This window comes from Convolutriloba macropyga, chromosome 1 (assembly GCF_964194025.1).
Source record: "Convolutriloba macropyga chromosome 1, txConMacr16.3, whole genome shotgun sequence".
NCBI lineage: Eukaryota > Metazoa > Xenacoelomorpha > Acoela > Convolutidae > Convolutriloba > Convolutriloba macropyga.
In genome coordinates, this window is record NC_134468.1 from 6,916,983 (window position 1) to 6,933,889 (window position 16,907).

General features: G+C 35.3%; 1 protein-coding gene across 4 annotated transcripts; it reads left to right on the forward strand.

Moving 5' to 3' along the window:
- The first annotated feature begins 666 nt into the window (after window positions 1-666).
- LOC142345126 (uncharacterized) lies at window positions 667-14,278 on the forward strand. 4 transcript variants are annotated; one of them, XM_075397227.1, is made up of 2 exons: window positions 667-763; window positions 10,993-14,278. In XM_075397227.1, the coding sequence occupies exon 2, from the start codon at window positions 11,040-11,042 to the stop codon at window positions 13,923-13,925; it is 2,886 nt and encodes a 961-aa protein (XP_075253342.1). In that variant the 5' UTR covers window positions 667-763; window positions 10,993-11,039; the 3' UTR covers window positions 13,926-14,278. The 4 variants fall into 4 exon arrangements, with proteins under 4 accessions (XP_075253342.1, XP_075253329.1, XP_075253336.1 ...); XM_075397214.1 differs by having other exon boundaries at window positions 678-775; XM_075397221.1 differs by lacking the exon at window positions 667-763 and adding an exon at window positions 854-980 and having other exon boundaries at window positions 10,941-14,278.
- Window positions 14,279-16,907: the final 2,629 nt, after the last annotated feature.

Genomic DNA, 16,907 nt, shown 5'->3' on the forward strand with positions numbered 1-16,907 from the left:
TGAATATGTTTAAACCACAAAATTACTCTTTTAGCGCCCACAAAGAATCAAATGTGGATTGCAAATGCGATATAAAAATTTAATAAAACCTCTGACTTCATTTATACGAGAATTTGTGGCACCAGTCAATGTTTTATGTGTCATATTTGACCTTGTATGATTTCTAAAAAATTATTTCAACTTCAATAGAAAATCAAATTTATACAGTTGTTAGTCTTCGAAATTTTTTGTATGATCCCTGTATGGTTTCTAGGAAATCATCTATGGTCCTTGTATGACTACCAAGAATTCATACAAACCATATGACCTAGTATGATTACTAAGAATCATGTATGACCTAGTACGAAATCAAAGAAAATTGTATGATCGTTGACCCGGGTTGTGCCCCCTTTGGCATTAGGGGACGCGATCGTTTGAAAGATCGCAATTTTCAAATACTTAAAAGCGAACTCAGCATTAAATAGAGCCGCCGTTGACGCAGCCGCTAATAGAGGTTAATAGAGATTAAACAAAATTCCCATTTAGAATTTTCGGCTAACTCCAGTTCGGTCAGTTGATCGGCGGTAACACTTTGGTTAGTTACATGTAACACTGCGCATGCAAAAGCGCATTTTATACATTTCACCACTAGTATTTATCTGAAATATTTGAGTCTGGCTTGAGCTACTAACCTTACCGATTTCTTAATCTTACTTTGTACTTTATACCCGCACGTTTAAACTTAATACACCTATTTAGTTACTCTGATAGTTACTTTATTCCAGTAGTTCCCCGGGTCGACTAATTGGCTTCCATTTTTTGCGAGAAAAACGCTGAATCAGCTCATAACTCTGGTTCGATTTTTCGCTGAACTGAAAAAATTAATGCAGTATAATTCAGCTCATTTGTCTCACATTTTTCTTCATTGACATACAACCTCGTATTTTCAGATTTTCAGTTTAATTCAGCGCTGTCTCCTTACTTGAAGCGCCCTGCTGCTGGTATCGCATTTGATCTCTCCTGTCTTTGACGTCTCTTATTTTCAATGCGTGAATTAGCTAGGATTCTAGGATCTTTTCTGTTATTGCCCCCAGCCATATGTTTATCGGCCAATTTGAACCCCCAAAAAATTGAGGGTTCCTTTTTAAAAATCTTGCTTTAATTGTGTTTGATAACAATGGTGAATATCAAAAGTGTGTGTTTTAAACCATTTACAACACAAATTAAAGCAGAATAATTAAGTGATTCAAATCACTCCGTTCATTGTAATCAACTTACTATTGTACTATTGTCAAAAGTACGTTCAAGAGAGCCGACGCCCTAAAAAGCCGAGCATGAAGAGAGCCGAAAACAAAATAAATTTAAAAAGAACCGAATGCAAAGAGTTGCCTTTAAATACCCTAAATTGTTAGTTGATAACCCAGAAAAGTACTTAATTGTGTTAATTGATCTCATAATCGACGGTGATAGTCCCATAAGCCGCCGAGGCATAATCATGGCCCGCGACAATTTCAAGATAATTATTTATTAATTCGCTTTGTTTTTTTACGAGAAAATATTAAAATTTCATTTCTTAAGTACTTGGGTATGATTAGTTGAGAATTTGGTAGTCTCGTTTCAGAAGGCAATTTAGTTGGCTGCAAAAGTTATCTGAATTTATCGACTAAAATTTTATATAAATTTTTGGCTCTCTTTCAATCGGCTCTTTAAACTTCGGCTGTCTTACAAGTTACCTTGTCAAAAGATTATTAAAAACTTTGCTGGTCATGTAATTGGTAACTGCTATTTTTTTGAACATTAATATATAAATAACGGGGGCAATAATGGAAGTTATCCGGATTCTAAACAATTTAGTTTTTTTGTAGTTTGTTCAGGACATATTTAAGACTTCCTGCAAACTTTTCAGCGCTATGTTAGCACTTCACAATAATTTTTGGACACTTGTTGTCTGGCCAGTTTGCACCCATCTTCATTGCTAATTTCATAGTTCGTTTGCCCCGAGAACTTTTTTTGCTGGGTCAACACTATCCCCATTTTTCCGGAGGTGATTGAGCTTGTCACAGTTTTTTTTCAGTACTGCGTCAGCCTTGCAAACGCTTCTTACGTAAATGTAAGACAATTCCAAAAATGTGAATGCTTCTTTGTTTTGAAGAAAACAGGAAGTAAACATTTAGCGCTAAAACTGTTTGGAAGGTACTCATTTGCGGAAAAGATGTTAGTTTGGTGCTGTATAATGTAGCAAATATGATTTTACTAATCAACCAAATGATCAGTTTAAGAAAAAAATGGATCAAAACACGAGAGCACTTGATACAAACAAGCCTTTTTGTTATTTAATTCGCATTTGAAGCAACAAAAGCTAGAAGTATTAACACTTATCAATGAAACTAATCAAACGCTAATGAACAGCGAACAAAAGCGAAAATAATCCATTAACAAGATCTATTCATAACTAATGGGTGGAATGATGAACCCTTTGTTTAAAAAGCAACAAACGGAATGTCTACTTGACAGCAGCGCTGATTACAACTACATTCAGGGAACCGGGTAGCTTCATTAGTGACTACCCTTGGGTTTTAATTCGTTAGCTTTTTTCAAGGCGTCACGATAAGCATAGAGTGAGCCTATTTATGCGTGCGCGTCTTGAACCAAGTATAGAAATCTCCATCTCTGCATACCTTGTTATTACCAGTTAGGCTCTGATTAAGATCTGTACGGGAAAAGTAGTAACTGTTGAACCGTTTCTTGGAGTATCTCACGAGCGAAATCCAAGTGGTTTTGAGGTTTTAATTGACTCCTTCATGTTGTTTAATTAAAAGATTATCTCTGTCATTATCAATGCCACAGAAGCCAAAAACAACAGGTTTTTCGTTCTTTTGTAGAACGCCGTTAGAAAAATGTTAGCGTTTCAACACACGAACAGAAGCGTTCCGAGATGATTTGTTGTTACATGTACCGTGAATTATATTGTTAAGATGGTAAGCATTGATCTGATCGCATTTTCTTTTGTGACACCTCAGTTCGTAGGTATGCAAAAGTATCACTATTGCTTGTTGAAATTCTCCTTGAAATGTTCAATTACGTTTTGAGCTCTGAGAACGATATATGGAATTCTGACTCGATTTCAAATTCAATCTCTAAGTTGGACTGCTATCGCGTTTCCACTAATAGATAATCTTAGTTCAAAGGGAAAGGTTTTGATAAGCAACTGAATTCAACAAAGATTATGAAAAGAATGAGTTTGAGTAAGATTAGTAGAGTGGGAGATGTGAACAAAATGAAAAAAAGATTTTTTAGTCGGAGGCAAAGTTAAATATCAGTGAATGAGTAAAGGTCATCAGTATATCATACTGAAAGTATGGAAGTCACAAAACTAAGTACACGTATTTATTTCCATATATGACACGTTTGTACCATGATAAAAAGAATTCAAACAAGGAAAGAAAGAAAAGGTTTGAGTAAAAAGTAAAGAAAAAACCCTTTCAAAAAGAAAATGGAGAACTGTGTGAAAGTAGTAGCATTATAGTTCGTGGGAAAATAAAAAAATAGAGCGAGTATAAAATTTTGTAAAACTGATCGAGAAGTTAGAAAAGTTTACAGACATAGGCAATTACTTTTTTCGCTGAGTAGCCCAATTTCCAGAGAACGTACCTATTGACATTAAAACTTGGGAGAAGTTAGATATGGCAATTTCAATAGGACTTTATCAGGCGGTGTTTTACATTTTGGAAGCCTCAACCCAATCTATTGGTGCTCAAAAAGCAATAGGTCGCTTCAGGCAGAAGTTGTTTTTAGCATCGTTTAATTTCCCGGAAATCACAGGAATTTCAACACCAAAAAACTTTTACTAGAAGTCCTATAAGTAATGGTCAAAGCGTCCTTCTCTGATCGCCATCTTAGAAAAACTGGAAGTGCTCCTAACGGACAGATCTCCTCAAATATTCATTTGAAAAGTTGAGAACAGGGGAGTGACTTGTTTCTATTAGTTATTTGAACAAATGGAACTTTCCAAATGTTGATTACAAATTATCTTAGCTAACAAACATAGTAGGAGATGGGTTTTACATCCCGCCTACTCCTTGAATAGCGCAATTACAAAAATAAAGCAAAAGTCTGACGAGACAATAAGCCCACTGAAATGATTTATTTATGATCAAAAGTCAATGGAAAAAGTTGAGTAACCACAGAAATTGAATATCATAGCCCGCGAGTGACAACCACAGGATTAATTCAACATCCTTGATGTATGCTGACCTAAAATTTTGATAACCTTGATTTCGCAATATAGCACCTCCTTGATTAACATAAGTATTTAAAAGTCAGCGTACAACGACAAAATGAGTCTCTATATTACCCTTTTTGTTCTTAACCTGACATACAAGATTTTAAAGGTAGGTCCATATCGAAATCAGGGACTTGAGAATAGTTCAAAACTTTTACTACTAAATAATACGGGCTTGAGTTTTTGGCTTTTTTCGGGAAATATTAATAACTACCACAAATGTTTCAGTGTGCATAGAAGTAACTAACGGCCAAAGAGTGTCTGTAAGCGAACCACCTTGAAGGGTATCTTCGGAACAGAGACTTGGGTACGTTGAATTTGTTAATCTGACGAATTTCAGTAACATATGGGAGAGTTTTCAATTGAACAGAATAGGATGCGACATACACAAATATTTTTTTGGCTTGAAAAACATTTATGTTAGTAGATAATTGTCCTGGCACGACGGTCTTCATTATGAGTATGATTCCTAATATCAGATTGCTTTCTCTAAGTTTGGTTTTTTGCAGAGGATTACTTTGGTCTTTGGTCTTTAATTGGTTGAAAAATCGTGTGATTCTTTTCGTTAGTACAGATAGGAGCAGCTCTGAAGTTGTAAAACGTTTGCGTTTTAATAGGTATTAGATGGAACAGTTTTCGCAAGAACCAATTTTAAAACCTCATGGTATAAAAAGGTGTAGTGTAACATGATTTATTGTTCAACCAATGAGCAATGATTTCAATTTCGGATAAATTTTCTCTAGCTAACAATTGTGTAAAGAAATGTGATGTAGCAATCACACAACCTACCAAAAAAATCTGATTGGGTGAACAAATGTAATGACTATAATTTCTTTATACAAGGAACGATTTATACTGCCACATGGCAGAGTGAGTTGCGGCTAAGCTTTTGAAAGCTTAAAACAAAATCTGTGGACAGACAAAGAACAGTAGAGTACCGAACAGTTGTTTCAAGTCTTGAATGTTGAAAACAAATTTAAAAATACCACCGAAAGACCTAACTACAAAACGAACAAAAGATGCCCAAAGTTCTCTGTGATTGCCTTCCCAGGAAAACTAGAAAAGTTCTTATCTGATGAAACTCCTCAACTAATAGAAATTGCTGCGTTGAAAAGTTGAGAACAGTCAATTGATTAGTTATTTTAACAGATGGAATTTTCCAAATAATGTTTTCAAGTTGGCTTAGATAACAAGTTCTGTTGAAGATGTATTTCGAAGCCTGCCTGCTCCTGGTGTTGCGCTATATCAAAAATTAAGCAGGAGCCTAACGTGACATTAAGCCCACCGAAGTAGTTTAATATTGAACAAAATTTCATGGACAAAAATAGTTTGAAAATTTTGGTTCGTGAGATTATAATCATAGGCGTTTTTCAAATCTTTGCCGTATGTTGACATAAAATAGGGATAACCTTCATGTCATTTTATAACACCTCCTTGATTAGATCAAGCATTTGAAAGTCACCAGACAATTTCTAATATAAGCTGATGTTTAGGGTTCTGTTGAACAAAAGACAAAAATATGAAAACTAATTGAAAGTTATTGATGGATTACACAAAGTATGAATCAGTTTATGAACCTTCTTTACAGCAGGCATTTCTCAAAAACGTTTTTGAATAATGTTGAATACGTCTTGTTGTTTTTTAAGATTCTGTTTTATTAATAGTTGATTAATGGTTTTGATTTAATAGTTGATTTAATTCAGATGAACAACTGCAGTTTTTGGAAACCGCAACTGAAATTTCTGAGAACAAAGCAGTTCAGTTTTAGCAAAAAGACAATTCGTCAATTAAACATTCGAGCTTTGATAGAGTTTTGGGTGCTAGCCAGTCCTCAGCTAGAAACTAGAAACTATTTCACGATAAGAATGCATAGTTCTTTAAATAATGAAATTAAAAGAAAATTAGTCGATTTTCAGACATTTTCACAGTTTAACTGCTGCTTTATATTTTCCAGAGAAAAAAACATTTTACCAGAATCGCTGAGTTTGTGGATCAATGTTGTGGTGTAATTAATGGACTCATTCGCATATATAGTACTTAGTATAGGGAAGGCGAAATCTATTCTCGTGATCTTGGCCTGATGAAGGCAGGCCATATTGGCAAAATTGCTTAGTCTCTATAAACCTCTCAAAAAGGTGTAGTTTATATACGATTTCGAGTTTTGGTGGTCTACCAGAAGTAATGTGTATGGCAGTTTTTCCGAGAGGGTGAAAGTTAACTAAACGTTAAGAGAGCAAATTGGAGCTGTGAGTTATGTGAGATTTTAATTATCAAAATTGCAGATTTCTAATCCAAAAAGTGTCGAACGGCTCTAGATCTAATTTAATGGCTACTTTAAATTGAGAAACTCAGTTTGATAAAAATTGGATTTTTTTACTAGGAAGTTCTTGCCTGTTTATTTTACAATACAGACTAATTGTTCTTAAATAAAAAGGATGCCAATTTTAGCTCAAAAAAATGCTGAACTCTTTTATTATATCAAACATGAGCTTAAAAATAATATTGGCTAAAAATAGAGGTGTAAATATAAAATTTTTGCTCTGAATTTTCATGTTTTCCAGAGGATTACGCATACGCGTGACTGATTTGGTTTCGCTTCTTATAACCTAAAAAATACTGACTGCCCGGATTTTGCTTTCACTCAAGGGCATCTTCGGAGGAGCGTGTTGGGTGCATTGGAATTGAATAATCAGGGAAATTTAGAGAAAATTAGTGAGAAATTTGAATTGAACCGGCTACGATGCGACATGGGCAATCATTTTTTTTGGCTTGAAAATCATATATGTTAGTAGATGATTGTTCTGTCACAACGACTTTCATTATGAGTGAGATTCCTAATATCAGACTGCTTTCTCTAAGTTTGGTTTGTTGCAGAGGATTTTTTTGGTCTTTGGTTTTTAATTTGTTGAAAAATCGTGTGATTCTTTTCGTTAGTACAGATAGGAGCAGCTCTGAAGCTGTAAAACGTTTGCTTTTTACAGCTTCAGAGCTGTAAAACGTATGTGATAGACGGAGCAGTTTTCGCATGAACAAATTTTAAAGCCTCGTGGTATAAAAGGGAGTAGTGTAACATGATTTATTGTTCAACCAATGAGCAATGATTTCAATTTCGGATAAATTTACTCTAGCTATGAAATGGTTAAAGAAATGTGATCTAGCTATCTCACTACCTAGAAAAAACAAACTGATAGTGTGAACAAAAGTAATGAAACTAGTTTTATCATGCCAGTGACGATTTATGCTGCCACATGGCAGAATGAGTTGCGGTTATGTTATTAAAGGCTAACAACAGAAGTTGCGACCAGAGAAACTAACAGTAGGGCTCCAAAAATTTGGTTCTAGTCTTGAATGTTTAAAATATTTTTAAAAGTAAGTAAAGTTTGATTGTTTTTGTCGAGACCAGTTGGACTGTGAGACAAATTCTAATCTAAGCTGACGTTTGGGGTTTTGTCGAACAAAAGACAAAAATAAGAACTAACTAGACGAAGGCTTAATAATGGTTCTGAAAACTAATTGAAAGTTAGTGATTGATTCCACCAAGTATTAATCAGTTTATGAACCTTCTTTATAGCGGGCATATCCCATAAACGTTGTTGCATAATTTTAAATACTTCTTGTTGTGGGTTTTTTTTAAGATTTTGGTTTTTTAATAGTTGACTAATGGTTTTAATCTTCGACCGATTAATTCAGATGAACAACTGAAGTTTTTGAAAAGCGCAACTGAAATGTCTGAGAACAGAGCAGTTCAGTTTTAGCAAAAAGGCAATCCGCCAAATAAACATTCGAGCTTTTATAGAGTTTTGGGCGCTAGCCAGTCCTCAGCTAGAAACTATCTCACGCTAAGAATGCAAAGTTCTTTCAATAATGAATTGAAAAGGAAATTAGTCGATTTTCAGACATTTTCAGTTTAACTGCTGCCTTATATTTTCCAGAGAAAAAGAATATTTTACCAGAATCGTTGAGTTTGTGGATCAATCTTGGGATCAATCTTGGCTCGTAAGAATATAATTATAGGCGTTTTTCAAATCTTTGCTTTATGTTGGCATAAAATAAGGATAACCTTCATTTCATTTTATATCACCTCCTTGATTACATCAAGCATTTGAAAGTCAGCAGACAATTTCTAATCTAAGCTGATGTTTAGGGTTCTTTTGAACAAAAGACAAAAATAAGAAAACTAATTGAAAGTTATTGATTGATTCCACAAAGTATGAATCAGTTTATGAATTTTTTTACAGCAGGCATATCTCATAAAAGTTGTTGAATAATGTTGAAAAAGTCTTGTTGTTGTTTTTAAAGATTCTGGTTTATTAATAGTTGATTAATGGTTTTGATCTTCGATAGATTAATTCAGATGAACAACTGCAGTTTTTGAATACCGCATCTGAAACTTCTGAGAACAAAGCAGTTCAGTTTTAGCAAAAAGGCAATCCGCCAAATAAACATTCGAGCTTTGATAGAGTTTTGGGCGCTAGCCAGTCCTCAGCTAGAAACTATCTCACGCTAAGAATGCAAAGTTCTTTCAATAATGAATTGAAAAGGAAATTAGTCGATTTTCAGACATTTTCAGTTTAACTGCTGCCTTATATTTTCCAGAGAAAAAGAATATTTTACCAGAATCGTTGAGTTTGTGGATCAATCTTGGGATCAATCTTGGCTCGTAAGAATATAATTATAGGCGTTTTTCAAATCTTTGCTTTATGTTGGCATAAAATAAGGATAACCTTCATTTCATTTTATATCACCTCCTTGATTACATCAAGCATTTGAAAGTCAGCAGACAATTTCTAATCTAAGCTGATGTTTAGGGTTCTGTTGAACAAAAGACAAAAATAAGAAAACTAATTGAAAGTTATTGATTGATTCCACAAAGTATGAATCAGTTTATGAATTTTTTTACAGCAGGCATATCTCATAAAAGTTGTTGAATAATGTTGAAAAAGTCTTGTTGTTGTTTTTAAAGATTCTGGTTTATTAATAGTTGATTAATGGTTTTGATCTTCGATAGATTAATTCAGATGAACAACTGCAGTTTTTGAATACCGCAACTGAAACTTCTGAGAACAAAGCAGTTCAGTTTTAGCAAAAAGGCAATCCGCCAAATAAACATTCGAGCTTTGATAGAGTTTTGGGCGCTAGCCAGTCCTCAGCTAGAAACTATCTCACGCTAAGAACGCAAAGTTCTTTCAATAATGAATAGAAAAGGAAATTAGTCGATTTTCAGACATTTTCAGTTTAACTGCTGCCTTATATTTTCCAGAGAAAAAATATTTTACCAGAATCGTTGAGTTTGTGGATCAATCTTGGGATGTAATTAAGTGACTCATTCGCATATATAGTACTTAGTATAAGGAAGGCAAAATCTATTCTCGTGATCTTGGCCTGATGAAGGCAGGCCATATTGGCAAAATTGCTCAGTCTCTATAAACCTTTAAAAAAAAGTGTAGTTCATACACGATTTTGAGTTTTGGTGATCTATCAGAAGTTTTGTGTATGACAATTTTTCCGAGAGGGTGAAAGTTAACTTAACGTTACAAGAGCAAATTGGAGCTGTGAGTTATGTCAGATTTTACTTATCAAAATTGCAGATTTCTAATCCAAAAAGTGTCCGACGGCTCTAGAGCTAATTTATTGGCTACTTTAAATAGAGAAACTCAATTGGATAAAAACTGGAATTTTTACTGAGAAGTTCCTGCCTATTTATTTTACAATACAGACTAATTGTTCTTAACTAAAAATGATGCCAATTCTAGCTCAAATAAACAATGCTGAACTCTTTTATTATATCAAACATGAGCTTAAAAATAATATTGGCCAAAAAGAGAGGTGTAAATATAAAGTTTTTAATCTGAATTTTCATGTTTTCTCGCGGATTACGCATACGCGTGACTGATTCTGTTTCGCTTCTTATAACCTAAAAAATTTTGACTGCCCGGATTTTGCTTTCACTCAAAAAATGAAGTACATTTGCCCTAACTGTGGATTTAAATGACCTTTCAGAAACGTAATCGGCTTCATTATTCTCTCAAATTAGTAACGTTTCCCAATTTTGATTTTTTTGAAAAGAAATTTTATGATTTTTTTCATGGCAGGTGGTGAACCTTGAAATCCGATTTGAAATGCCCGATCGTTTGATTTATGATTATAAAAAAGGAAAACACTTACCAATTCGATGCAAGTTAATCGACTGTTAAATATTCCATTTCAAACCTTCTAGCGTTGCCTTTTGGTGATCTTCTGATCCACTACGCTTGTTTTCGGATGCAGAGAAAATGCTGAATAATACGAAAGTGCTGATTTTTCGGCACATTCATGCCGAAAAACTGCGCTGAAATTTTTGGGTTAAAATTCAGAGATAGCACTGAAAAGATAGTGGGGAAAAACTACTGCCGCTGAAAAGCCGTTGATGTGCTGAACTGGCGCTGAAAAGGTGACGGGTAGAGAGCTACTTATTTGATTGTTTGGATCTATTCTGCCCCCCCTCAGCTTAGTAAGCATAAATCTTTTATGACCCCCAGGCGCACGTACTATTTTCTTACATAGTAAGGTGCTATATAACCACATATAGTTTGTAACTGGGGGCCATAAAAACACCATAGATCTTACTGTTTTTTTCTTCAAATTGGGCGGTTTTGCCATTTTAACACTTACAAGTACTAATCAGCGCTCTTTGCAACAGAACTGAGTGCTGAATTGTCGCTTGCACCTCGACCCGGGCTCATTTTGTCTAGGGGATAGCCCAAAATTGATGCAAGATGGTTAAGTGCAATTGGCGGATATGATGGATCTCAATGCGCCCGGTTGCGCTTCGAGTCTTGCCCAGCATGACTATCACGCCATGTCTCGGGATGAAGAATTATTCATGCGGCTCATGTACTTAATTCGTCGTACGTGTGATCAACTTTCCCGAGATCTTATGACACACGTTTTACGAGTGATTCACTGGCAGAGCTGGGACGCGTTTGCGGGTGATCCCGTTTGCAAACAAGATTTCAAAAAGTACTTCAAAAATCGCTTCGGTGACCGAATTCCATCGCTTCATGAATGTGACACGACGACTTTGTACGATTTTTTCAAAAATCAGGCAACATATCTTTCTATTGGCAACAAAAGGAACAAAGAATTTGACGAAGACATGGAAACAATTAAAAAATTCAGGAATGATTCTGCCCACGAAACTAGCATGGAGCTTTCGGATGAAGATTATAACGATAGACTTAGACGTTTTGTTACTAAAATCGGAGAGTTTGATCCGGGGCGTTTTCCAAGTCTCACTAAATGTTTGCATTTTCTCGAAAGAAATAAACGACATACTTTTCACGACTTTTGTCGAAATAATCCAGAAGAAGTTGAACTGTTTGTGGAAACCCTTGAACCGCAGCTGCTCAACGATGCAGCAAAAATTCCAGCTTTGAAACCCATTGTGGAAAAGATAGAACTGATGTGTTGTCGAATCTCGGAAATTGAAACCCGAATAGATGGAATAGAAAAATCCCAAGAAACGACAGAGGCAATTGAGTTACCGAAAAGTGTCTTGTTAGATATTCCACGTTTGGCAGGTCGCAAAAATGATTTGGAGAAAATTGCCGAGAGCTTCAAAAGGTACCAGGTTGTGAGTATCTGTGGTCCTATGGGCTTCGGTAAAACGTCATTGGCCATCGGCTACGCAAGACAACAAAGACAGTTACTAACCGAGTCAAAACCGAAAGAAGAAAACTGCGAAGCTGAAAATGTTGTCTACCTTTACGTCAAAATGATTGAAATTTCGACCAAGGTGGACGATGACAGCGAGCTTAAACAAGAAGTGGGCAGAAAAATGGGAGAGTTGTTTCCAGCAATTAAAGATACAATTTCTGACGAATGCGACAACCCATTTGCAGTATTAGTAAGCCATGTTCGAGATGTACTAAAGCATAAACGTCTCTTCTTTATTTTGGACAACATTGACACCGTGCTGGCTGCACAATTCAGCAATGCCATGGGGGGTATATTGGAAGATTTGACATCACTCGATGAGAGAGTTCAAATATTGACAACATCCAGAGACAAAACTTTGTACACAAACCTATTAAAGATGGATACAATTGAATTGAAACCAATATCCTTGAATGACTGCCGCGAATGGATGACCTCTGAAAACTCGGAAGCAAATATCAGTGAAGAATTGATTGATGCCATCGCGCTGAAGAGTGAAGGGATCCCATTGGTCTTTAGAGGTTGGCACCGGAGAGCTTTGAAACGAAAAGATCTGACAGTTGAAGAGCTAAATAATTTCATAACTGGCAAGGACTTAAATCCCGTTGTGGAGAGTCTAGATCTGTCGTTCAAAACCTTGACGCTTAGCCAAACGCTTCTTATGAAATGCGCAAGCGTTTTGATCAGCAATTTTGTCAAAGATCTTTTAATGAAAATGCACAACAAATTAACTAATGAAACCGACTCTGGTTCTCTTGATCTGGAAGACTGTGTAAATCTAAGTTTAATAGAACTTTCTGAAGACGTATCGAAATATTTTTTGCATTCGTGTACCCGGGAATACATCCAACATAAATTGATTACAGATATCTGCGAGAGGGAACGCTTAAATGCAATTTTTGTTGTGACTTATTATCAGAAACTTCTTGAAGCTGGTGACAGTCAATTGGAAAAAGACAATTACTTGAAAATATGCGATGAAATGTTGGATGATTTTCACAACTATGAAACTTTTGTTAACCGTATTGATGGACAAAACAGTTCTCAAGCATCATCTTTCGAAACTTTTGTAAAAAGTGATACAGAATTTCAGTGTCTGTCGCTACTCAATTGCTTGTGGTTTCTCGACAAAATTGGCAAACACAAAAAACTACTGCCGAAACTTGTGAAGCAATTAGATTCAATTTTCAAAGCACAGAAAATGCACGCACATGAAGTTGTCTGTAAGTGTTTCCTTGCTCATAAGTTTTTGCTTTTTGAAGCAGGTTTACCAAAAGCAAGAGCGAAAATACAGAAATCGATAACCCTGAGTAAAGCTGTTACTGAACGAATGCGACCTTTTTGTCTGGGTTACGTTCATTACATGATGGGACGCCTCAACAAAAAAACCCGAACAATCAATTCTTGGAAAAAGCAGTTCCCGTGGGAAGGGGACAGCGCCGCAAAACATTTCTCCATAGCTTTTGGACATTATAAAAAATGGGATTTGAAGAGTGAGACGAATGATTGTCCCAATTTCAAAGTAATTAGATTGATACAACTCTGCCGCGTACAATTTTTTATATGTCAGGAGAAACTTAGAAGCACACAGACAATGAGCGAAAAAGAGGACTGTTCTAATTCTGTTCAGCAAAATGTAAATACTTTACAGCAACTTTTAGGAACCCACGAAGAAGTTGCATTTGCTGTGAAAAGACAGGCAGATTACCTAAAGCTGCTTGGACAAAAAAAGACAGCCGCAGACAAATACCAGAAAGCGTACGATATTTACGTTTTGTTGGGATTGCAAAGCAGAGCCCAGCAAATTTCTCTCCTCAAAGATTGGGCAGAATGTTTTGTGGGCAACAACCAAGCAAAAAAGTTAAATTTGGCTATGAATATGCTGACAGGAAGCTACATGCAAAATCATAACTTATTTGGAGTTGTCCGAGCCAGTTTAGAAAACCTCAGAGAACAAACATCGAACTAGTAATAGCTACAAACAACTGAAGAACGTAGCAAAAAGGGACCACAAAATCGTAATTTTCATCACATTTCCTTGAAAACTGCTGATGACTGACTGGCCTCTTGTGGTGTAAAATTATTGCATTTAGGAGTCAATTTTTTGCTCGATCGAAATTATATTCTAATTTTTACCATCAGCATGAGATCCTTGTGACATTATCACTCAAATTTACTCATAATTACTCAAAATTGGCATTATTACTCAAAGTTGTTACTCATTGTATGAAAAAATGTATTGAGTTAACTAATTATTTATTATCGCAAAATTTGTCTGAAATTAATTTTAATCAAATCTGTATATGTAAGATGAAATTCAAGTTTTGGGCTATATTCGGTTATAGAATCCAAAAATAAAATTTAATGCCGAAAATTTGTAAGTTCTTGAGAGACTTTTCTCGAATAAGAACAAATATCAATTAGAAACAAATCGTTGCAATCCAAAGAATTTAGACTATATTATATTGGTGCTGTCGCTTTTATATTCCGACGTTTCCGCATTTTATTGGTTCTTTGGTTTATTACAATCTAAATGATTTGAATTGTATTTGGGCGCTGTCTTTTTTTCAGATCTCTTCACTCGTTTTTGAAGGGTCTAGGAAATAAACTCCCACGGAAAAAAACCACTTATCTTTAGATAGTAAATAACCCCTACGGAAAATAACCCCTACGGAAATAAACCCCCACGGAAAATAACCCCCACGGAAATAAACCCCCATTTTAAAATTGAATTTCGGTTTTGATAATTTTTTTGGTTGTGATAGTTTCATTTCAAGCCCCACTGGCCGCTGAGGCATGCCTCGCGGGCCATGGCCAAACGCGCTAAATGTGCAGATCTTTAATAACAAAGTGGGGGTTTATTTCCGTGGGGGTTTATTTCCAATCTAAAATGAAGTGGGTTTTTTCCGTGGGGGTTTTTTTCCGCAACCGTTTTTTGAAGTCTAGTTTGAGGGATCACTTTAATTGCGAAATAGTGAAGAGAGAATAAATCGACTAACTTTAAGGCGTGATTTTTGTCTGAATTCAAATTGGAAAGAAAAAAAATAGTTCTTGAAAAAGTTTTCGCTTTTCGAGGAGCGAGTTTTTGTTAATTTATAGCAATATGACTGCTTTTTTAATGTTTTGGGTTTGGTTTTTGAATAAAGGTTTTAAACAGTGATTAATGTATTTTCTAATGTTGTTTAGTGGCAGTTGTTTGAATTACAAATGGCAGCTAAATTATTAATTTGTTTAATGCTAGTTAATACTTTAATCTAATAAATGGTTTTCATTAATATTTTAAATTTTATCGTTTTCGAAAAATTTTGAGACTCTATTTAAGCAATATTGGATATATTTTGATCTAAAGAGTACTCGTTGATTTCTTTTGTTTTTTTTTTCTATTAAGATATTAAATGGTCTTGAGATTACCTAAACAGATTTGTTAAAAATGAGATTTTGCTGCATAAAGAGATTTTTTTTAAATTTTTTAGTAAAAATGATTGGGTGTGTTACAAGGTCAGAACTGAAAATCGGGGCTCCAAAGAACCTTTGAGTGCAGAAATTTGCTTTTCAATCAACATTTTTGAAACTGTTGTAACATGAAAAAACTTTGAGAGTTTTAGCATGAAAGTGGACCAAAAAATTAGCTTTATGCCCAATAAGATCAATCTATTCATTTGTTTTTCAGTTTGTTTTTGATGGATTTGCCACCCATGATATATTTTTACTGTCACCCAATGACGAAAATGCAAATAATAGTTTTAGAGACCATAGTTCCAGAGTTTTGCTCATGATACAAATATTCTGTTTTATCCGTCTAATTTGATGATCGGTGTTGTTAACAGTGATTTTTTTAACATACCGATAGATTTTTATCACAAGGAGAAAGTTGGTCAGGTACTTTGAACCATTTTATCCTTCGTTTGACTGAAAATCAATTAGGTTACGCAAAATCTATTTTTCAGCCAACAGGAATGTAGCTATAATATGAATTTAAGTTTTGAATACAATTTCTCATAACTATTGACTAATCTATTTTAAAAAGCAACATTTTTCAGCGTAACACACATCAACTTTTTTGGTACAGATAACAAAAATACATACGTTTGCCTATCAACAAATAAAAAACTACTGATAGGATTTTGTCTAAAAGCCAAAATATTTCGATAAATTTTGAAATTTCTGTTACCAATAAGTTAATTGTAACTCTTGTTCGATTTGTGCTTTGTCACAATAATTCAAAGCGCGCACACTCCCACACGCACACACAAACACACACAGACACACAAACAAACACACACATACACACGCACACACACATACCCATACACACATACACGCACACACACAAACACATACAAAAACACACACATACACAAAAGCACACACACACAAACGCACACACTCACACAAACACACGCACAAACACACACCTACACAAACACACACACATACACAAACGCACACACACAAACGCACACACACACACAGACGCACACACACAGAGACGCACACACACACACACAAACACACACAATCACACAAACTCACGCACATACACACACACACATAGACAAAAAAACACGCACACACAAACACACACACTCACACAAACACACGCACATACACACACACACCCACACACACACACATAGACAAAACACACACACACACACACACACACACACAAACAAACACAAACACACACACCTACACAAACACACACACATACACAAACGCACACACACAAACGCACACACACACAGACGCACACACACAGAGACGCACACACACACAAACACACACACTCACACATACACACACACACCCACACACACACATAGACAAAACAACACACAAACACACATACACAAACACACACACCTACACAAACACATACACAAACACACACACACAGACACACAAACGCACACACACACAAACACACACACACACAAAACACACACAC